General features: G+C 38.5%; 1 protein-coding gene across 3 annotated transcripts in view; it reads right to left on the bottom strand.

The window, feature by feature from the left end:
* Window positions 1-24,762, bottom strand: part of XRCC5 (X-ray repair cross complementing 5) — an 84,207-nt gene that overhangs the window by 8,648 nt on the left and 50,797 nt on the right. For 2 of the 3 annotated variants that reach the window (XM_081051180.1, XM_081051181.1), the window contains 3 exons: window positions 6,470-6,579; window positions 4,697-4,793; window positions 2,883-2,950 (listed from right to left, as the gene is read on the bottom strand). In XM_081051180.1, the coding sequence (XP_080907306.1) occupies window positions 2,883-2,950; window positions 4,697-4,793; window positions 6,470-6,579 (275 nt within the window). Of the gene's footprint in view, window positions 1-2,882; window positions 2,951-4,696; window positions 4,794-6,469; window positions 6,580-24,762 lie in introns of those variants that run through there. The other variant, XM_081051182.1, reaches the window with a different exon arrangement.

The raw sequence follows: 24,762 nt of genomic DNA, 5'->3' as shown, positions 1-24,762 counted from the left end.
AAAAAAAGCATTTTGTTAAAGAATAGCTATAGTCCTTGCTTTCAGCAGTAACATCCTGGAATTTTAGAAGCGTGCTGTAAGATGCTGGTTGTCTCAGAAAGGGTGCCACGCTGTCTGCGCCCTCTCTCCCATAACCAGTACTGTAAGTACGTCCCTACTTGAGCATATGTCACTTAAGTGCTGTGTGTTTATTTCCATTTGTTACTTTTACATGGTAGGATAGTATTTCCCCCCTTGAACTGGATCACTCAGGGCTCTCCAGAGGCAATTGTGGGGGCTGGCACATCAGAAATTTGGAGGGCAGGCCAGAAGCCTGGAAACTCAGGCAGAATTCCTTTAACTATTAACATTATTGAGGGTGATCTTCATTTAAAGTCAGCTGATTGTGTTAATCACATCTACAAAATACCTTCACAGCAACTTTGAGACCAACAAAAATACCAACACAAGAACTGGACACCACAGCCTAGCTAAGGTGACACACAAAATTAACCATTAATAGGGTGAACGTTTATCAATCAGTTTTTGCTAAACAAGTAAAATTAGTCAAGGCAAATAATTTTAGTCATTATTGCATTAAAATAACATCTATTATCAAGGTGAGAGTTGAGTACATATTACCATTTTTGGAGGAAGAGGGGAGCATGACCTAAAGAAATGTACTTTTCCTTGTAGCAGTACATTTAACCAAAGGTGTCACAGCTAAGTGAATCCAGAGCATTAGAGAGGAAAGAAATCGAAGAAGGGATAATGTGTTTCTTGCAAATTGTCTGAGGTTTGTTCTATGTTGCTCATGCGGTATCTTGTATGGAATTCAAGGGCAGAGAGCCCACCTCTTAGGACTTTTAAGTCTGATAATTAAGCTACAGAGAGGAATTTCAGTTCATGACTATGTATGGGGTGATGTCCTTCCATGATTCTAGTTTCAGCAGAACTCATTTCACTTGCTTGTGATTTAAGACACACTGTGTCACTGGCACGATTATGCTTTTGTGTTGGCTTCAGTGTCACACGAACCCTTCATTTTGTTTTGCACAGCCTTTGTATTAAAAATGTTTTTAAATGGCACCTGCTGATTTTTAGAAAGAAGTGTAGAGGGGAGAATGCATTTACAGATGATAATGGGGAGGGTTACTGAGACATTCTGGCTCATGGAAGCCGACTGCTTGTGGTTTTAAGAGGAAAGACGTTGCAGCTATATCCCTTAGCGAGTCACGGAAGCGTCATCACTTTGACTGTGTACTAAAATATTCATTTACATTGCCTTCAAAACAAGTGTTAAGTTTGATCACTTCTTAAATAATCAATGAAGGAAACTTGACTATCATTAGAGGAGTTAAAGAAGAATCCTTAGAGTACGTTTCCACTCTTTCAAGATATTTACAAGTTATTGAGAGCTGTCAAATTCTTCAAATGTTGATGATTTAATTAACCAGGGATGGCCATTTAAAACGAAAATTAAATCATAACTTTACACTTGTACATCTTAAGGAGAGCCATTTTCCCCCAGTGCATTCCAGAAATGTGTGGATTTTTTGATTCTTTGACAAATATAGGTTAAGTCAGCCAGCCCTGCTGCAGAAAGTTCTTCCATGACGTAAGTTTAGATATAGTCCCTTTCGTACGGCAGAGAGGGTGCAGACAGCGTGGAACCGCTTCTGACACAATAAGCAGCCTCTTAGAACATGCTTCTAAAATTCCAGGATACTTCCCGAAAGCGAGGACCACAGATGTTCTTTAACAAAGTGATTTTTTTTCCTGCCAAGCAAAGTGCTTAAGAAGAATTCTTGTGTACTCTGACTGACTACTCTCCCAAACAACATTTTCTGCCAGATGATTTTATAAAACTTCAGGGCATTTTTAATTTGGCCTAACTGTAGCCATAAGATGAACATTTGTGGCCTTGTTCCTGCTGTTCCCTTAACGGCATCCTGTCCTGCCCGCCGCTTCAGATTAGCTCTCCCTCAGTGTGTGTAGGGTTATTTTTTGTCTCGTTCCTCCTCTGCTGCCTTGTAGCTGATCGTGTGAGTTTCCGGAGGGCAGTGCTGCTGCCTTACGTCCCACCCAGGGCCCAGCAGCAGCAGACAGTATCTAACTGGCAGCTGCCAGGTGCTGTACTAGCAGCACTGGACCGATCAGCGACTGTAACTGAAGCTGAATATTATGAACCATATACTTTTAAGCTATTTGATTTAATTTGATTAAAGTATCTTCAAAAACCTGAGGTATAATGAAGGATTACTGAGCTAAACGGCCACGCGTATTTAACTCATAGCTGAATCAGCTGTGGTACTGATACACCAAGCAGGGAGACTGTGGCCTAACTACTTGTGTCGATACGAAGCACATGGGGTCTGGATACATGGGATCTTTTACTTACTGACACACCTGGATGGGCTTATGCCAGAATACTGGCATTTCTCTATCTTGCTGCCCATTACAATCACCCGAGGGGCTTCAAAAAGGCACAACCATACCTAGACCCATCTCTGGGGAATAGTGTCTTTGGGAAGGGGCCTGGTCATCAGTATTTTTTAAAAAAAAGCTCCCCTGGTGACCAGTGTGTAGCTAGGGTGGGGATCCCTGAGCTAGATGGATTTTGCAGCCTTTACTAGGGTCCAGGCTAAGCTTGGACTTTAGCAGCTCTGGAGCTACTGAAGCTGGATCACAGGTAAGTTCTAGAAACATTACCTTGGTACAGAAAACTGAGTGACAGTACAACTTCTCCCATCAGGATGCTGCAGCCGAAGCAATGTGACTGCTGGCTGAGTAATAATTGGTACACTAAATTAGTTACCCTTAAAATTAAACTTCTTCAAGTAAGAATGGGAATCAATAATATCCACTGTAATCATATGTCTAAAGACAGGACCTGTCAATACCTTTTGTGCTTCCTCAGCTGTGACAGAGCTTCCAGAGGCTTCATCTTTGGTGATCAGAGTAATTCCATCTAAAAAATAATTCACAGAGTAAAATCCAAGTACAGAATCAACCCCAATCCCACTTTCCTTTCCACTATACCTGCTCCCATTTTGCACTGGAGATTTTTAAAACTATAAGGGTGCTCTTCTCTATAAGAAATACAAGACTATAAAGGAACTTAACTCATACTGTTCCTTCCATCTTACATTATCCTGTCTCCTATTTTTGCTTGTGTAAAATAAAGGCCACATCTCAAATGCTACGTGCTCCACGAAGTCTTCCTTGCTTAAATCTAGATAGAAATAACCTTTCCTTTAGAAGTCTCAGGTCACTTTATTATGCCTTTGAAATGGTATCATATGTTATCCTGTATAACTATTTGTATAAATGTTCTCTCTCTTAACATGACTATACACTTTTCTCTAGGGCAGGGGCAAGGTTTTATTCACCTCTGTATTCCCCTCAATGTATAGTACACAGCAGCAGCTCAGTAAATAAATGATAATTGCATGACATCTAGCAGTATCATTGGCTACTGATGGAATGGCGAGTAGGCTAAGGTCGGGAGGAAACATGCTCTTACAACGGCCATGTCTATTATCATTTAGCACAAATTTTAGATCAGTGAGTGCAAATCAAGGACAGAAAATCTACCCTTTAGTCTTCTCTTCTTCCTAAGATTTTCTCCTGTGTCAAATGGCTGATGCGTGAAACAGTCAGAAAAGCACATGCATTTAACATCCATTTGTACTTAGAAATGGCACAAGTTGTGTATATTCTCGCAATTGGATGTAACTCTCAGAAAACATCTGTCTTGTGTATGTCCTGTACGTTTATTTTCAGCAAACAGCATGCTGGAGACATTCAATAAATACCAGAACCAATCCCTTTCATCTACTGGGTCAGCAGCAGACACATATGCATGATCTGAGTAAGCCCCACTCACCACCCATTCTAATTGCTTTTGTTCCCTAGTGTCGAAGTTCAAGGGCTGAAAAATTAACTGTCAGGGAAATGGTTGCCTGTGTGATGAAAAGCTGCCCATTGGAAGCTGGACAGATAGGTATGTAACTCCTTTATACAGAATTTGCACAGAAAAACAGGTTGAAATTAATTTGGGGGCTCTATTTCAAGTGAAAAGTTTCATACTTTCCAACATCATTGTTTTTATAATGTCTATTTTTAGTAGGTAATACCTTATGGTAGGGTTCTAAAAGAAAACTGTCAGGTTTTGAAAAATGGGCAAAGAGCAATGAAGGAAATCAAACATCAGCCTCAAGCCGAAAGAGTGTATATTCCCTTATTTCTATGTTCCCTTATTTCTAGGTTTGATTTGCACTGGTCACTGTGAACAAGTGAGGAGCGAGTGACTTTGATGCCTGAAGATGTTGGTCTGCTTATAGGAAAAACCCAAATCCATGGTAATGAAAGGTAGCAGGAGAGCAAAGTATGGGTGAGGTCAATGAAAATGCTGTGGACCCAGCAGGACTAAAAGTGTCTGCGACTCTGAGAGAGGGGGTAATTTTCCCCACACAACTTTTTTCAACAAATAGAAAGGCGCAATCTTGGAAACAGTTCGTGCTACACAGGGTAAGATGGGACTTACATATTTACTTATTATCTATCACTTTGTATTTAGGCTTATTAAGCAAGAATTTTAGTTCACTGAATCCTGAGCATTTCCCAAATCCACATGGAGAGTCATCACAAAATGCAATTTACATTTATATTTAGGAAAAAAAAGCATAAATATTTGGAGAAAATGATAGCTTACCTTGAATGACAATTTCCCAGAAATGATTTAATTGTTTACTTTCCACTTTTTCTCGAAGGGCTTTCAGGAAATCGTTAAAGCGCTGCTCTTCTGAATACTGTGATGGCACACGGGGGTAGAGGAGGTAGAAGTCAGAGCAAGTACAATAACATAGTCACCCCCGGGCCAAAGTTCTATATGTACTGAATCCATCATATTTATAAAACATATATAAAATGGTCTTTGGTAAATGGGGAACTGACATTTCAAATTTCAGTTTTGTTTGCTGGCAATCTGAAATCCTTCCATCTGTGGAAGGTACACAACTTCTCAAAGCCACACCATTTTCTGGTGGCCTGCTACTTTGTTTTTTAACTTCCAATATAGACATATTCAAACAAAAAGAGAATAATTCACTGAATGCTCGTGTACCCATTATGCAGCTTCAACAATTACCAATTCGGCCAAATTTGTTTCCTTTGTACCCCTACCTTTTCCAACAGCCTTCAGATTGTTTTGAAGCAAATTTCCATCATATTATTTCATCTATAAATATTTTAATATGCAATATCTAAAATACAGTTTTTTAAAAAAAACATACTCATAAAAATTAACAATTCTTTAATAGGAGCAAATAAACAGTCAGTATTAGATTTTTACAGCTGTTACATAAAACATTTTTAAAAAAAATTTTTACAGTTAAAAAGGTCTCTACATTAAGTGATACCTCTCTAAAGTTCTTTTCATCTTACCCCATCTCTTTTTTGTCCCTCCCCCTTTATTTTTAAAGAAATATAATCACCTAATACTTTTAAGGACATTTTGTGGGAACAGAGCACAGAAGTGTTATCAGATAGTCCATCTAGCTGGGGGGGGGGCGGTGGGGGGTGGAGAGCAGTGTTACTTAAAAAGCAATGTTTTCACTACCTATTTCCATCTAACCAAATCTTTTCCCCCACGAGTCACCCTTGTCTTATCCTGACTCCACTTTGCCAAAATTTTGTTTCTTATTAATATCTGTAGGACACTTGGGTCATCCACTACTGAATCTCTTATTCCATTCTAATTTTAACCATTTTCTCATTTTCTTGTCATTCTTTGTAAGTATCTAAACTATTCAAGAATTTGCTCATTCATTCAGCAAATATTTAATAAGCACCCACATAAGAATTGACATATCCTACAACTGTGCCTACTTTAAAAATATACTTTCTAATTTAAACTTGCCTCCTCTTGCCTAGAGTCTCCTTATAGAAGCCTAGAAATAATTTGGAAGATTTTAGAAGTGTTTTTTTGAACACTTCTACTACAACACACCAACAAAAACAAAAGATAGGGTAGAGGTGGTGAGTAATTAATTTTCAGTATTATTTTTCCCCCAGCATGCAGATCCCTACTCTTGTCTTCATAAAATCCTTCTCAATAATTAAACCAATGTATATTTTCCATCATTTCCTTAAAATAGCTCATCTTTACAATAATGACTGGACCACCGAGTTTACAATGAAAATTTCCTTTGTTCCCCAGTAGGAACCATACAGCCAGGGCTGTAGTATAATAAAAAGCAAATTTCCAGGAGTAAAATTTTCCATTCACCCACCCATCTTTATTCCCCCTCAGAAATGACACTGATAGTAAAATGAGTTAGTCATTTCTACTTCTCTTGGAACACACTGCTATTCATAGTGAGAACGGTTATTTCCAAAGCCCAGGCTTATCGGTGGGATGCTGTCTGTCTCTCCTGTGATGATGGCCATCTGTTTCGGAAGAGGAGACAGGCTAGGAGAGCATTACCTGAATAGCTTCTTCCCGGAAGGCTCTGATGCAGTCCATGCTTTTCATAAAATACGGTGTTTCATTAGTATCCAAAAACTGTTCAATGTGATTTATTAGCTGGTGACTCACTAGAATACAAGACAACAAATTTATTTTTCTTTAGGTATTTGAGTGATGCTTGTTAGAGAGAATGTATGCTTCTGTGTGCCTGAAAGTACCTATATTATGGTTTGAGAGCCTTGTGGTCAGTATGCACAAAAGCCAAACTTCTTTTCACAGGGGTAGGGGCTTAATGAGATGCAAAATGCTGATTCCAAAAGTCTGTATGTGAAAAGTCTGGAGAGTGCTAACTGATACTTTTCACTAAATACAATTTAATTTCTAAAAGGCTTAAAATTATAACTAGATATTCCATCTGGGATTTCAAACACTAAGTTGTTGGGTTTCTTAAATTGTTGTTTCTCTTCCCCCCAGACTTTAGGGGTCATTTGGGTCATTCACAACTGTCTTTCCAGATAAAGTCATAGAAAAATAGATCCTCTAGTCCTTCCCCTAGTTCCACTCAGGGTAAGTGTCAGACAGTGCAAGACAGTGAAAAACAATGAGCCAGGGACACCCCATGCTCCACTAATCAAATTAGAAAAGAGCAGCCTTGTTTTAATTTAATATCCCTTTAGAATGGGAAGTCATTGCTACATATCGTTTGCCCTCGGCTGAACCCAAAAATTCTCTCTGCTGAACCCAAATACTCTCTCTGCTGCTCAGCACTCTCCAAGCCATTAATACTTAATAAACAATAACTGCTAGCCAGCAATATAAGAAATGCTACAGAAAAAGGAAGTACATTAATAATACTGTGATTTCCAAGGTGGACTCCAACTTGAGGCTGCGTCACAAACAAACAAACAATACTTCATTAGGAAAAAAAGTAGAGGAAAACAGGAACATCAAGTCATCACCAAACATTAAGTTGAGGAGCAGATCAAAACTGAACCTTGTGACCTGTGTAGAAGAACAAACCAAGGAGAGAGGCACCTTCATAACCTAGACTTTCACTCGCTCTCGCTTGTCCCCTGAAACCATTCACTAGTTGGCAGTTAGGCATTTATGCTGCATGGTCAAGAAATCCTACGACGGCCTGTTTGCCAGAACCATGGCCTCAGCTGAGAAGCCTAACAGTCGTGTGTGTGTGCACAATACTAACGAAAACGATTTTCTTTTACTAAAACTATTTTCAAGGCTCGCCTACAGAGAGGCCACTAAGTGAATCAGTGACCTGAGCACTGCTCCATGCCTGATGAAAGACATCAGACTCCACGCCACCATCTTATTTCCTAAGGATCTTGCAGCCTGTGGAAAGGATTGAAAAACTGGACCAAGTATTTTCTAATATAATTTTGCAGCAAGAGAAAATATCCTCAGTAACCATTTCATCTCTCCTACCAACTAGGAGATTATGAGCTCCATTATAATAAAGTGCTTCACAAACTTGAGGGATTAAAGAAACACTTCCCTGCAATTTCAGAAATCTTTACCAACGTATCCTGTAGCAGTGAATTAATATCCAACAGCAATTCAAAGGAGAGGAAGAATGTTCGGATGGGTCCTTTTAAAAGGTAAATAATACAACCCTGATTAGTAGGCAGAGCAGAAAACCATCAACAGAAATTCAAAGCAATAGAAGCTATCTCCTTTTCTCAGCTTGGAAAGGAGAAGTAACAGAAATGTTTGATATTTCCTGTACCACTTAAAGTAGCCTCGTTTTTCAGATAGTTTGATATAAAGTTTATTCAGAGTTATATATCTGGGCACAAATAAGAGCTTTTACAGGCCAATGGCAGTAATCCCAAAGATCCCAAGTTTCTCATTTCTTTTGAATGAGAATGGGGAATCTTAGCATGCTATAATGTAAAATATTCCTGTATGCTTCATTCAGTGATCATTTTCATTAATTTAACCTGGTATGTATTTATTGTGTAAGTGCTATGTATAATACACTATGGTATGTTCTGTGGAAGATTCAATTAAGTTGAAGATAAGATCCTTGCCTCTGAGGAGTTCACAGTCTAATAGAGGATATAACACATACATAAAAAATAATAATAGGAAGCAAATGTGAAGACTGCTATTAGCATTATGGAAATATAGCAACTGATTGGAATTTTTAAGAATCTGTGGTTATAAGAGCTTCTTGAATTAACATGGCTTTCCACCTGGGCAATGAAAAATAGAATTTGGTCATCATATGGTGGAAAACAGAATGGGCGAAAGCAGGAGGAAGAGAGGTGGGAAAGCACAGGGTATGTTAAGAAGAAAAGCAAATGGTCCAGTGTATGGAGTCCATGGAAATGAGTCCAGGAAAAAAGGAGAAGGAAGGATTAGATATGAAGAAGTGGGAGGGAAGGGAGCACCAAGAAGAAAGAACAGTATGTGTGAGAGTCCTGAGGAGGGATAGAGCTTGGTTCCCTAGAAAGTGGGGGAAAAAAAGGGTTCAAGACCCAATCTTTAAGAGACCTCAACATGTAGACACTGGACAGAGGAAAGGGCTGATGAAGGAGGACAAGGAGGGATGGTCAGGGAGATGGATGAAACCCAGAAGGACATGGTATCACAGATACTACGAGAAGAGATGACCTGAAGAGGGAGAGTTGTCTTCTGTGTCATAAAGTATTACATGTTGTTATTACATAGACTGCACGGAACAGTATATGAAAAAGAGGACAAGGCATTAGGATTGAAGCTTAGGGAGTCCTTAGTCTCAGGGGCCCAAACAACAACTCAACAGGTACTGAACTGCTTTGCTAAAACACAGCTTTCTGACCCATTTTATCTTGAAGTGAGATGGAACACACACATATACACAAACACACAGTTGCCATCTTACAGAGAAAAATAGTCAAGGCACTAACAAAGCAAATGCAAAAGCCAATAATCCATTGGCAGTAACGATATGGGAAGGAAGGGGTTCAAAGAAAAGGAAGTAGGAGTGTCAATATCCAGTTTCTATTTAAGAATGAAGTCCTTATGTATTTGTGGGGCTCCATCTGGATTTAGTTTTCTTATTTACATGTCAGATTGTCCCATCCTTTCCTCCAGAAGGTTCAGGAACACTGGTAGATACACATATCCAAACTTCTAAAAAATCCAATGAATACAAAGAACCAGATTCTGCCCCTCTAGGAATAATCAGTTACACAGTCTGTGCATTTGGCCCACGATTCTGAATTCTGTCCCTCTACCAAGACTACTTTGTGGTTCACTGACTGTAATGAACCATTTAACACTAGCGAATAAATGTGTTGGATGACACTTTAATATACTGAGTATCAGAATGGGATGTGGACAGGAGACTTTCCTTCCCAAGTCTGGTGGCACTTCCTATTTCCCTGACACTTTTAATAAAAGTGAAATGCAGAAATGGCTGACAAAAATAATATATATATTTTTTGGCTAGATGATGCTTTTGCCTCTCCTTTCTCCCTGGCCCACATAAAGGAAATGCTCGTCATTGGGGTGCTTTTCTCTGTTTCTGTGTCAATTATCGGGCTAAGGAATGGCCTGTCAGTCTTCATACTCAGTAAATCACAGCCCAAATTATAATTCACCAAAATGCTTTTCAGAATTAGTCAAAGGCTCAATAATACTCATTAGTAGCTAATACAAAAAAAGGCCACTGGAAAGACCATTCATCTTAGGATACTAAGTCAGGCAAGGGCCATCATTTATCTCAAGGAGTCTTCAAAATCAAAACATCTGTTCTGAATTTCAAAAATGTTCTGGATTTTGAGGTTTTAAATATGAGCGCTATGTATTAAGCCAGCATCTTACAAGGGTACATAGACTGTTGATACACAAAATCAGTTTCCAAACAATAATACTGTAGTGTTGTATTAAAATGTTATCCACCTTCAGAAGTGTTATGTAAGAGGAAAACGGCATTTTTCTTCTTTAATCTGAAATGTATGTTCTCCCCCTCTAGAGCACACATTCAGTGCCACCGAAAGCCCCACAAAATGAATCACCTCCCTTCTTGCTGCACCATCACACGGCCAAAACTCCCGGGCCATGTGCTTCTGTTTGACTTTACATTTCCTTTCCACCTCTGTTCTCTGCAAAGATGTTTCTAACAAAGAGAAAGGAAGTCATTTATTGTGGGTTTCTTCCCTCCATTGGACAGAGCCAAAAGCAGTAGGTTCACTCATCTGCCACACACTATATATAAAAGACTGGAAAGCCATCTCAAATGATTTCGCTGAACTCAGGCATCATTCAGGATGTTTCCCAATTTAATTCTTGTCATTATCTCAATGCCTCACGTGAATTTTGCTTATTGAAGATGGGCACATTTTGCATTTGTCAGCAGTTAAATCATTTTTAAATGTTAAGGAGAACAGATTTACATAGCTAATGACAATGGCATCTTTATAAAACAAAATTAAAAACTGATAATAAAAATCAAGCACTTAAATAAGTATATGCCCAGGTCAGTCATTAAGAGAATGAAAAAGGAATAGTATCTATCAGCAAATAAAACGCTAAGTAGTCCAGTCTACCACTAATTAAATCTACATATAAATTACAATCGCAGTTTTAAGCCAGAAACTTAAACATCTGCCTGGTAAGAAAATGAGTCTGTGTTTTATTAATAATATAGGCAACTGAAACAGAAACGGATCACAAAGAGGCTTCCTTATGTCTCCTTATGATAGGATATAAATTGGCCGTTGTGTGTATGTCAGTCAGGACCCAGCCAGAAGAACAGAAATCACTGAATATTGAACCCAGAAAATTTAATGCAGGCAATTGTCACAGGTGGTGAAGAGATGTAATGCCAACTGAGAATGGTGCTGTAACCCAGAGATGAGGACTAGCAAGAAGCCCTCAGCAACCCCAGAGTGTGTGGAAAAGAAAAGGAGGGGAGGGGAGGGGAAGAAAGAGGAGGGGAGGGGAGGGGAAGAAAGAAGAGAGGAGAGAGGGGAAGGTAGGGGAGAGGAGAAGAGAGGGGGGTGTACGTAGAGCTCAGGAGCCTGGTCCTATGGGAGTGGAAACCATAGAGGACTGGAGACGCTGCCCAGCGAATTAAGGGACAAAGAAAAATACCCTGGCTTTTCCCTCCCTCCTAGGAAGCCAGTAGACTTGGCAGCCTGGGAAATGTACCCTGTAGGAGCCAGCTCTGCCTCCACCCCTCCCCCAGATCCAGTGCATCAGGAGAGGCTGAGGAGTGCATCTAAGGGCCACCAGCACAATGTGTGATTATAAACCCACGGAGGTGGGTGCCCCATTTTATGCACTGGGTAATTCCAGGAGGTGGAAATTAACAAGATAGTCTTTAAATAATAAGGGAAGGTAAAACGTAGTTTTTTTTTCTTTCCAGTGAAGTAGGATACAATGAAATTCAACTAAAAGTTATTGAAAAGGTTCACAAGCATATTTAAAGCTTTTCCCATTTTTTTAAAAAGCTGTACTTCTACAAAAACAGACTTATGTAAAAAATATGATTTTCACTCCTACTTGAAACATCTCCAGCGCTCCACCCAGTTCCCTTTCCTTCAGGTTTAACATGATGACACACAGCGATCATGATGATATAAATCGGAGGCACCAGGAGTGACTGAACCCTCCCCGTGGCCTGCATATCCTTGCAGAAGCCAAATGTGCTTCTGAAAATTGAAGCGCAAAAAGGAGGTATCCTAAATATTTTTCCTCTAAGTGACAAAGATATGCTGATTTACTTCTTAACCTTTCTGCTTCCACTTCCAAAAGAGTTTGGATCTAAGACCCAGGAAGAATTTACCCTGAATGTTGGTGCTTCTCGGCCTAGTATCATTTATAGTTATGCAGTCTTTAATGAAACAGTTTTACTGGGGAAAAACAAATCACTGGGTGGCCAACAAAAGAAACTGAGAACTGGGAAAAAAGTATAAACTTTATGAACCTGAAAAGGATATTGCAATGTTTTATTTGGAAGCAGCTGGCCTGTGAAGTAGAAACAGGACAGCTCTGCCCTGCTCTTTGCGCCTCGCCTGTCCTGCCTCCTATTAGAAACTGTTACAGTAGACTCTGTCCCAGACTTCCTCACCTAGCAGACGACCTCCCTTTTAGGAAGTCAGTGCATACCATGTAGAGAACAGCACAGACAATATTATGCATGACCAGTGGCAAGAAATTGAACTAAGGTATATAAAGTGCTGACCACCTCAACCGTACAGATATAGTCCTAATTTATTATTATTACTATTACTACTATTATTTTTCTTACCAATAACTAAAACACTTTAACCTCACCATTTAAACTCCACAAGTTCAATAACAGCCCATTTTTTCATGCTTAACGATTTTCTCATTAAATGCAGTAATTTCTTACAAATTGCACTAATAAAAGTAAGTCCTGCTGAGTGTTTCCCCCCCATTTAATGCAGCCTTTTCATTGATGTGTTAAATTAAAACCCCAGGCACAAGGAGCAGAGTAAATGCAAAGTCTTTATTGTCGGAATCTATTCCTGCAGACTATGAGCTCTCTCTCTGTTTTATTTTTGTTTTTATTGGCGCTGTGAGTCCTACTTCGTAGCCACTGGAAGAATGATATTGAACGTCTCCTGGTCTTAGCTCACTCTTGAAAAAAGGTGACAGTGCAAGCAATTGAGAAACTAGAAAAATGGCGTCCAGTTAGCTCACTGTTTGTCAGCTCAATTTATGTAAGAGAACATTACGATAAGTCTTTTTCATTCTGGATGAATAATATTTCTCATCTTAAATTATTTGGGTATTAAGACCAGAGATCTGTTCCCATGTCAGCTGAAAAATTTTAAGTTTCCTGGTTAATGGGTGTGTTCCATGGCATTCTAAGGTCTTTAATCTTTTATTAAAAACATTCCATTTAATTATAAAGATCCATTGAACATGTCCCACAAAAACTTAAGGTTATCAATTAATATTTACAGGGCATACAGAGGTTAACTAAAAACCAAAGAACATCCACTCTAATTTAGTGTAACTAATTTCCCCAATTCCAGAATGAATGCACTTAAAGTACAAAATTCGGACGTGATGCTAACATAAGAAAGAAACTAAAGGAAGACCTCATCAAATGATAAAGTGATTTCTTTGGCTTGTTTATATAACATATATGCCATATACTTGGAAGTATGTGCTGGAGGTGGAGGCAGGGAGTAGAGAGGAGAGAAAGAGTCTCCACAATTTTCTAAGGTCCTAGAATTCTAAAACGTGGTGAAGCTCAGTAAAATAAAAGTGATATAGAAAAATTAAGAACCTTCCCACCCGACTTGATCCCATTCTAGATGGGCAGTAGGAAGGAGGCAGAGTGCAAAATGAGTGTCTGGTCCTGTAACAATTTTACAGTATCTGTCTAGCTTCAGTACCTGAGTGTATGTCATCGAACGAATGCAGGAAGTGAGCAGAAGGAACCAAGTAGCCATAGTAACTGTGCCGCAAAGAGGAAAGACTCTGGAACAGGAGGCCAATCTGGCAATGGGATCCAATTAAGAGTTGGTAATTGAATGGAAGTGCAATTCATGTATTAGTTGAAGAGACACAGTGAGTGCTGAGTCAGATGCCTCACCAAGGAGAGAAGCAAGAGGCTACTGGTTGAACGTGCTTTTGTGGACGATGGAGGAGCGGGAGGCAGCACACATTGTTTTATGATGCCTCAAAAATTTGAGTCTTCTTGAAAGGAAAAGCAAGTACCAAAAATTTTAAAACACCTGTATTTCATGTGGTAAATCTTTCTAAAAACTGATAAATAATGACACCCTGTGATTATATGGTACCTTTCCTTGAGGACCCCTCAGAGCCTTCTTTTATCCCCCCCTCTATTTTTTTCTGATTTTGTGAAGAATATTGTGTAATATTGTAGAGCTCAAAATATAGACATATTATTTTTCTCTAATTCTTTGATGGGGCTAAAATTTGTGAATTGATCTAAAGAACCTGAGAATTCTGCTGTAATTCAAAAATTCAAATTGTTATTATTCGTAAGCACTGCTGTGTTAAAGTCAACAATGGAAACAAAAAAAGAAATTGTACTAATAGCTGGAAGTACCCAGAGAACATGACAGATGGAGGTTATTTGTCTCACTGATGGCAGAGCGGCAGCAGCCGCTTTGGTGATGAATCACACTAGAAGAAAAACTAGTGGGCACTGGTATCCCAGGACATACTGACTCTAAAATCACAAGCATCTCTTTAGAATGGGATTTGCGGGTGAGAAAAAAGAATGGACATGCTCTGTGGAAGGAATATCATGAGCAAACATACAGAGGCAGGAAAGCAATGTCACAAGGGTATTAGCAGGAATATAGCTTAGTTTGAGTACAGGGATCACCAAGCGGACCTGTAGAAAATGGGTCTGGAAGGGCAGGGTGGGACTAGGTTGTAGAAAGCCTGGAATGCTGCACTAATTTCAAAGACGGGGAAAAATTAAGAAGGGTTGACCTATAATCAAATCTGTGCTGTAAGAAGCTAAATCTGTACCATTATATAGGATGAGTTGAACGAGAAGAACTCAGAATAATTAATAGAGAATGCCATGACTGTCCAATGGTGAAGCAAGGAAAGCCTGAATTAGAATAGAGGTAGTTAGAATGGAAAGGAAGAGATACATCCAGAAGATGATTAGAAATTAGAAGGGAAATTAGAACCAGGTACAAAGTGGTCACAAATGCTCATCGATAATAAACTCAAGAGGCTAAACAAGAACAGCAACAAAAATCTCTTATTTCTGGGGAAAGTCCTATTAGCACCCACAGCACCAGGACACCCCATCACTTAAGCGTTGCCTTACTTGGGACAGGCTTCTTTGGGCCCTCTCCTATCCAGCCTTTTATGGCTCGGGTCATACCAACCTCCTCCATGAATCCTTCTTCAAATTGGTCCCCCACCTGCATCTGTACCCACTCTCTTACTTCTGTCTTACTGCTTTGGATGAACCATCTGTGCATATATCTAAGTTACTCCTTCCACCCGTGCCCTTGACCGCACACGTCTTCCCCAGTCAAGGATGTCATCCAGTCTCATACCTCTATAGCACATCTGTATGGTGACTTCTCCTAGATTTATATTTATAACCCAGACCGTTTTCCTGTAGAACCAACTCACTACGTCTTTTTCTTCTGAGTAAATAGCAATTCCTTCCAGTTGCTTAGGCCAAAAAACTTGGGGAATCATCCTTGACTTGTTTCTTTCTCTCACACCCTACATTTGAATCATCAGCAAAACCTGCCAATTCTACTTTCAAAGCCTATCAGGAATGTGAACTCTTTTCACTCTACCTCCAACACTACGTCTCTCACTTGGATTACTATAGTAGACTTCCTCCTTACCTGTCTCCTTCAGCCTCACTCATTCTCAACACAGCAGCCAGAGCACCTTATAAAACACATTAATCTCACCATTCTCTACTTAGCATTCTCCAGTGGTTTCCCATTTCTCTCAGGATAAAAGCAAAAGGTCTGGGAGGCCCCACGTGTTACGTGCCGCAGCTGCCTCTCTGATCTCATCTTCTTCTTTCCTCCAGCAAAACGGATGCCTCCCTGATGCTTCTGGACAAAGCCGAACAGTCCTGCTTCAGAGGAACATTCTGCTTCCTCTGCCTGCAAATCTCTCCCCAGAGAAGTCCACCAGTCTCTCTCCTTCACTTTCCTCAATGCTCTGTCTACATGACACCCCAAAAGTGAGCATTCCATGATCCTCTTCATAAAATCACAAGCCCATGTCGCCCCAGCTTCCAGCATCCCACTATCCTGTTTTACTGTTTTCTACACTGCTGTCACAATTGAATAGTGCTCCCCAAATTCATGTCTTTTCCAGAACCTCAGAATGTGAGCTTATTTGGAAATAGGGCCCTTGCAGATGTAATCAAATTAAGATGAGGTCATAAGGGTGGGCCCTAATTCACTGTGACTGGTGTCCTTACAGAAGAGGTAAATTTGGACACAGACACACAGAGAGAATTCCATGTAATGATGGTGGCAAAGACTGACCTGATGCATCTACAAGCCAAGGAACACCAAGGACTGCCAGCTGTCACCGACAGTTAAGAGAGAGGCATAGAACAGATTTCCCCTCAGAGTCCTCAGATGGAACCAGCCCTACCTGATACCTTGATTTTGGACTTCTAGCCTCCAAAACTATGAGAAAATACACTTCTGTTGTAAGATAGCTTGTGGTACTCTGGTACAGCAGCCCTAGGAAACCAACACAAGTGCTTATCACCATTTGACATATATTTTCTTGTTTACTGTCTGTGTCTTGCCACAAGGATTAGCACATGGTAGGATGCTAGCCATTTGCTGAGTGGATGAATAAACGGACTAGGTCTCAATGGTTTACACCTTTATGGAACGAATATGTCATTTTGTGTTCCTTCCATTTAAACCCATACCCTGCATATTCAGTACTGGCTATCACTAAGGAAAATAGACAGTTTAGAATTTTTATCACCACCCTGCACTTAATTTTACAGAGATGAAAATGGTTAAAATAAAGCTCTATAGAAAGGGAAATACATAGACAAAAAGTAACAAACTATGTTAAGAGATGTGTGCAAGTGTGTGTGGATGAGATATCATCTCCAACATCATGACTATATGCATGCAGGTATCTATGGAGTAATTACAAATGGGGACAATTAAATTATGGGATAATCCAACCTCAGTTATTCTACATATCTTCTTCTATGTGTATTAGACAAATAATGAATCAAACAAAGTAAACCTTGAAAAATGGCACCAAAGAAGAAACAAATGAAATGAAGGAATAATAAACCTATAAATTTTCCAAATCTATAAATATTACCTAAGACTTAACATACTAAAATACCTATTGTCACTAAAATGTAAATTGGCTTTCCTTACTCACAACTAATCATCTTTGTGCTCTAACAAGTTCCTGAAATCTACACATTTTTTTTCTGTACTATTGTAAATTAATTCCTCCCATGAAGCAAAGGATTCTGAAACATAAACATAACCTTGCGATACATGTACCTGGTATTTTTTTTTAACTCCCATCCCTGAAGACCTTTATTTAAAGTACATTTAATATCTGAACTGACCATATTTTCTTTATTGGTACTCTGTAGAAAATCACTTGGGTCTCTAGATTTCTGTTAGCTAGGTGAGGCAAAAATTATAAAGGTCTCACTAGCCCACAAGGTCTCAAGATGAATAACTTTCAAAACTCAAAACATCATGGAGAACAATTAGAAAATCAACAAAGATATAGATTTGAACAAACTATCATCCTAACTGACCCAACTGACATTTACAGAGCCCTTCACCGAGCAACAGCAGAATACACATTCTTTTAAAGGGCATATGGAACATTTGTCAAAAGAGACTATATGCTAAGCCATAAAACAAGTCTCAATAAATTTAAAAGGGTTGAAGCCATTCAAAATATGTTCTCTAATCACAACAGAGTGAAATTAAAAATCAATAACAGAAAGAAATTTGGGAAATCTTCAATATTTATAAATTAAACAACATACTTCTAAATAATCCAAGGGTAAAAGAAGTAATCACAAAAGAAATTAGAAAGTTATCTGAATTGAATGAAAATACAACATATCACAATATCACAATTTATGGTGTGCAGCTAAAGAACTGGCTAGAGGGAAATGTATAGCTTTGTTAGAAAAGAAATGACGTTTCATATCAATAATCAAGCTTCTACCTTAAGAAACTAGAAAAAGAAAACCAAATTAAATCTAAAGCAAGCAAAAGGAAGGGAATATAAAAATTAGAGCAGCTATCAATGAAATAAAAAAAGGACAATAGAGAAAAATCAATAAAACTACAAGTTGGGATCTTCTAAAAAGATTAAAAAAAAAAATCCACTGTGAAATTTATAATAAAGGAAACCTCAACTAAAACTCCCTGGGAGTTGAGAAGACCTATAGAGGGAGTTCTCACACCCTACCACTCCAGGTCAGTTATGGAAGAGACTACCTTGCATTCCCAAAGAGCTACTTCCCTACTCCAACAGGAGGAAGATTTTCCTTTTGCCTAGCAACAAGCCCAGCCAATGGAAACACGACAGCTCAGCCAACAAAAAGCTGTTGTCGCTTGAACTCTTTCTTTCCTCCAATGAACTTTCATTTTTCTCTTGCTGATGACTTCCTTATTCCACCCTCCTTTCTATAAAGGTCTTCTATTTTGTATAACCCCTGAATATCTCTCTGCTTGCTAGATAAGATGCTGCCTCATTCATGAAATCAGTTAATAAAGCCAATCAGAGGTTCAAATTTACTAAGTTAAATTTTATTTAACACGAATATAAACTTTACTTAGACTGACCAATAAAAAGGTAAGATACAAATGATTAAAATCAGCAATAAAGAGGGGACATCACTCAATCCACAGAACTTAAAAATATTATAAAGGAAAATAATATGTACACTATTATGCCATCAAGCTAGACAACTTAGGGGAAATGAACAAATTCTTATAAAGACACAAATTACTATAATTGACTCAAGCATTAATAGACATTCTAACTAAATCTGTAATAAGTAAAATAATGGAATTAGTATTTAAATGCTTCCCACAAAGAACCCAAGTGCAGAAGCTCCACTTGCAAACTCTACCAAATATTTAAAGAAGAAATAATCCTAATCCTGAAAAGGAAGAAAGAATACTTTCTAACTCTTTCTATGAGACCTGTATATCCCTGTTATCAATGCCAGAAACACCAGAAGAAAACTACAGAAAAGTATCCCTCATGAACACATATACTAAATTCCTAACAAAATGTTAGCAAAATGAATTCAGGAATATACAAAGAGGATTAAATACCACAATTGACTGGAATTTATCTCTGCATGCAAAGCTGGTTTAACAACTGAAAATCAATGAATATAGCATATTAACAGGAGAATCAAACCCACATGGATCATCTCAATAGATGTAGGAAATGCATTTGACAAAACTCAACATCCATTCATAACAAAAACTCTCAACCAACTACCATGTTTTCCCGAAAATAAGACCTAGCTGGACAATCAGCTCTAATGTATCTTTTGAAGCAAGAAAGTATTTTACTTATAGTAAAATAAGACCAGGTCTCATATTAATTTTTGCTCCAAAAGATGCATTAGAGTTGATTGTCTGGCTAGGTCTTATTTTCAGGGAAACGTGGTAGGAATGGAAGCTTTCTTCAAGGTGATAAAGGGAATGTGAGAAAAACTTAGAACTAATATCAAACTAATGGTGAAAGACTAAAAGCTTTCCCCAGGATCAGGAACAAGGATGTTCACTCTCATCACTTCTATTCAACACTGTACTGGATGTTCCAGTCAGTACAATCAAGAAAAAGAAATTAAAAGTGTACAAAGTCAGAAAGAAGTAAAACTGTCTTTATTTGCAGACAACATAATCCTGTATGTAGAAAACCCTAAGGAGTATATAAAAACAATTAGAACTAATAAACAAGTTTAATAAGGTTGCAGGATATAAGATCAACATACAAAAATCAGTATTTCTATATACTAGAAACAAACATTCCAAAAAATAACTCTAAAAAATTCTATTCACGATAGCATTAAAAAGAATCAAATACTTGGCAAAAAATTAACAAAAGTGCAGGACTTGTACACTAAAAGCTATGGAGAGAAAGTAAATAGGATCTAAATAAATGGAAAAATATTCCATGGTCATAGATTAGAAAACTTAATAGTATTAAGATAGAAATTCTCCCTTAATTATCCTATATACTCAATGTAATTCCTATCAAAATCCCAGTTGGCTTTTTGTGTAAAGAGTTCGCCCTAAAATTTATATGGAAATGCAAAGGACCTAGATTAGCCAAACAATTCTAGAAAAGAATAAAACTGGAAAATATACTACAGTATTTTAAAACTTATTACAAAACTAAAGCAATTAAAATAATGTATTAGTCAAGGACATAGATCAGTGTAATAGAATTGAAGAGTATAGACATAAATTCTTACATTTACAATCAACTATTTCAACAAGGTGCCAAAGCAATTCTATGGGAAAAGGACAATCTTTTCGACAAACTGTGCTGGCACAATTGGTTATTCCTATGAAAAACAATGAATCTAGGTACTCACCACATACCTATTTATAAAAACCAACTAAAACTGGATTATAGACCTAAAACTTTCAGAAGAAAACATAGGAGAAAATCTTTGTGACTTGGGCTGGGCAAAGATTTCTTATATATAACAACAAAATGACAGTCCATAAAAGAAAAAATTAGAAAATCAAAATTAAGAACTTCATACATCAAAAGACACCATTAAAAAGATAAATCACAGACTGTAAAAAATATTTGCAGTTATATATCTGATAAAGGACTTGTACCCAGATTATATACAAAAAAAAACCTCTCTACATTTCAATAATACCAATCAAAAAATGCGCAAGAAAAAGGGTAAAAGATTTGAACAGACATTTCTGCAATGAAGATATACATATGGCTAATAAGGACATGAAAAATGGTCAGCATCATTAATCTTTAAGGAACTGCAAATTAAAAGCACAATGAGATACCAATACATTGCCACTAGAACAGATATAAGTGAAAAGACTAACAACAACACAAATGTTATCATTTGGAACCCTCATTCACTGCTGGTGGGGATATTTAACATGGTTAAAATACTTTTGAAAAGAATGCTATTTCTTAAAAAGTTAAATGTAAACTTTCCATATGGCTCAGCAATTCCACTCTTACCCCAGAACAATGAAAATATATAAAGACTTGTACGTAAACATTCATAGAAGCATTATTTGTAATAGCTAAACACTGTAAACAATCCAAATATCCATCAACTGGTGAATGAATAAAATTGGGTATATCCATAAAATTATTATTCAGCAATAAAAAGAAATAAATTATCAATACATGCTACATGGAAAAGTTTCAAAAACATTATGCTAAGTGAAAAAGCCAGGTGCAAAAGACTGACTATTGAGTGACTCTATTTATAGTGAAATTTCCAGAAAAGGCAAATCTATGGAAATAGAAAACGGCTGTTTGGGGTGGTGCTGGGAAAAAAGAAGTGACTACAAATGATCACGGGAAACTTTTGGGGGATGAGGGAGAAATTCGTTATCTGGATTGTGATGATGACTGTACAACTCTATAAATTTACAAAAGTTCAATGAATTGCACTTAGAATGAATCCATTTAATAGAAAATTATATTTCAATAAACTAAAAAATTGGCAGTAAATAAGTGCAATTTAGCTAAGAGATCTGTGGAGATTTACCACGAACAGAAGGGAGACACTTGATGTTTCTACTTCAGAATAACCGCTAAAGCTCAGATAGCAAATCTTATCATCAATGCCCTAAGGAAACATTACTAAATTCCAAGGGCAGTGGAATTATCAAAAGGTAGTTCTCTTCTGAGATACGGATCCTGTCTCTCATGGCCGACAGTGACTATGTTGAGTTTGTTACGGTTGCATCTCATTACCACTGAAAGACAGAAAGAGATAAACCACAGGATTTCAGCAGTTTAATCTCAAAACGGAAATGGAAATGGGCCTGTATTAGTCAGCTCAGGCTGCCATAACAAAATACAATGGACTAGGTGGTGTAACAGCAGAAATTTATTTTGTCACAGTTCTGGAGTCTAGCACTCTTAGTGAGGGCACTCTTCTTTGCTTAAAGTCACTTTCTTACTGTATTCTCAAATGGCAGAGAGAAAAAGGAGAGAGAAAGGAGAAGGAAGCGAGAGCTCAAACTCTGGTGTCTCTTCCTCAAAGGGCACTAATCCCATGATGAGGGCCTCACTCTCACGACCTCATCTAAACCTAATGTTCTCCGAAAGACCCCACCTCCACATACCAATACTAGGGGTTAGGACCTTAACAAATGAATTTAGGGGGAGAGCCTGGACAATTCCATTCACAGCAGGGCCTTTAATCATAACTAGTAACTAAAGATTTTTCTCCAGCTGCCCATAAGGAACCACAAAACATAAAATAAAAATAAAAAGTTAACTTTTCTCTGATGTCCAAAGACATCTGTGCTGATAATATTCTCAAGCTCTGCTAAACTGTGTTCTGTATCTGACCCAAAGTCCTTTCCCTTTTCTGGCCAAAGAAAACAAGCACCCCATTTTTCAGAGTTTTATGTAGACATGTGTAACAGACAGGATTAACCATATCAAATTATACTTGCCACTTCTTTCTGTGTCAGCATATTTTTTGCCTTGGGCCTGCAATTTGAAAGGGGAGGACCAAAACAGTTTTATTGCATTTAAGTGGGACTCCAAACTGTTTCTGGGCTGCGCTTCACACATTTCAGCTGATTAGTGACTATTTTAACAAAAGCCAAACATCCTTTCTTAAACGTCTTAATTGGTTAAGAGCTTCTGTTGCCTGCCACAAAGAGTCACTTTTAAGTCATTGATTTAAAGCAGTATGCACATCAGCACAACTGGAAATCAGTTTCCTTTTTCAACCAGCGGCGCGTAAGAAGCAATCTTGAAGACAGCCGATTCCAAGAGAACAGAGCGCAATGCCCTGGACAACGATGACCTACCACGCAAGGACGAATTGCAGAATTCATAGGAGGCAGAGAGAAAGAGCCATAAGTAAGAGAAATTGCCACGATGAAGTACTTCAACCACTCTCTGCCTCACAAATCTCTCGTTAGCACTCACTGCAAGGGTGAACTCCAACAGCAAGCGGAATAACGTACCATTTCTCTGAAGCACTCGTTAATTTTGTTTGCCATCAGAGCCAATCGTGAACACCTGCCTTGTTGTCGCACTGCTAGCACGGGTCATCTACGCAAGCCCACTGGTCACTGTGTTAAATGAAGGCTTGAACAAACTCTGCTTTTCTAGTTGTTTAGACGTGGAGAAAACGTTCATGTGAGTTCCACATTTTCAGCCAGAGGGAAAAATATCCATGCTTAACATAAAAAGAGACAAAATACACAAGTTTAAGGCAAGCAACTTTACCACCTGGGATAAGAAAACCACTGGGAGAAAACAGGAACGTCGTGGTATATCACACATAGACTTCCTCTAACACTCTTAGGAAAAGACTTAGTGCTGAGAACATAACTACAGCAAACAGGGTTTTATTTTTATGCTACCAGTTGTCTCTTTTTCTTAACAGATAACCAGGCTACATTTTATAAAAGCCTGTAGGGACAGAGTCCCAGAGAGCAGTTTCCAGGCTCTCGGCCTCACATGGAAAGGTGCTGGCTCGGGTAGCAGATGGTCATCAGCTGTGACTAGTTGGCCATCAGCTGTTACCGGTTACCCATTAGCCACTAATATGACTGCCATGGCTAGGCTAGCAAGGGCGGATTGTGGCTAGCAAGTGGGGTTGGCAGAGAAGCAGACGGCGGATTGAGGAACATGTGGCTCCTACTTCCTGTGTCTCACCTGGCCGCCAGCGAGATGGGGGTGCAGGAAGACCCCTTGTTGGGGTACTGGCAGATGTTTGCTTCTGTGTCATGACCAGCCACCATCAAGAATATAGTGGTATGACTCCCCTATCTATGGCTCCATGGGTGTTCCTTTTTGGCCTCACCATATCTTGCATTCTTATGTAGGGAGCGGGAGCTGAGACCCCACATGACAGAGCCATATCCTGTAATTAGACATAATCTGATCCCCAGATTGACAGACTCTTTAAAGGATTTTAGAAGCTGAGCAAAAATGGAAACATTTTAGGGAGAATTGCTGAAAACTGAAAACACTTTTAAAGTGGTTCTGTATGATGGTCTTTGGTTTCTATGTCATATCTTTTTTATTATTTCTTTTTGTCTTCATTTCAATGATTTCATTTAAATTATCTGGTTGATGAGTTTTATTATATTAAAATGTAAACTTCAGGGTAGTGCTGTGCCATCTAATGAAATGTAGGCACCAATGAAGAAGTTGAAGCCACAAGAGGCCAAGATGGCTCTATGGAATTTGATCCAGTGTTTCCACACATTTGCAACAATCTGTGGGAAATCATCTTAACTACATTTAAGTTACTTTATGTACTTGTATCTCAGACTCGGTGGGAACCTATAAATTCAGACATATCTCAATCACGTAGGAACCATTGGGAGGATTGAAGTCATGTGGCTTTTTCCTTCTCCAATTCGCTGTCCAATTTTTGACCACTTTAGCATGCTTCCTAAGCAAAAGCAGGGAAGGGACGAGGAATCCAAAATCCATACGTCCCTCCTTAGAGGCCCTGCTGAACAGGTGGAAAGAGGGTGTTCACATAAGTGGGTGAGCTCGATTTAGTTGTGTCTAGAGAACTCTGTGGACTCAGGTTCTTCCAATAGCCTACACGTACAGCTGACACA

The sequence above is a fragment of the Rhinolophus hipposideros genome (assembly GCF_964194185.1).
Source record: "Rhinolophus hipposideros genome assembly, chromosome: 6".
Taxonomy (NCBI): Eukaryota; Metazoa; Chordata; class Mammalia; order Chiroptera; family Rhinolophidae; genus Rhinolophus; species Rhinolophus hipposideros.
This window is presented reverse-complemented; position numbering and strand designations above follow the sequence as displayed.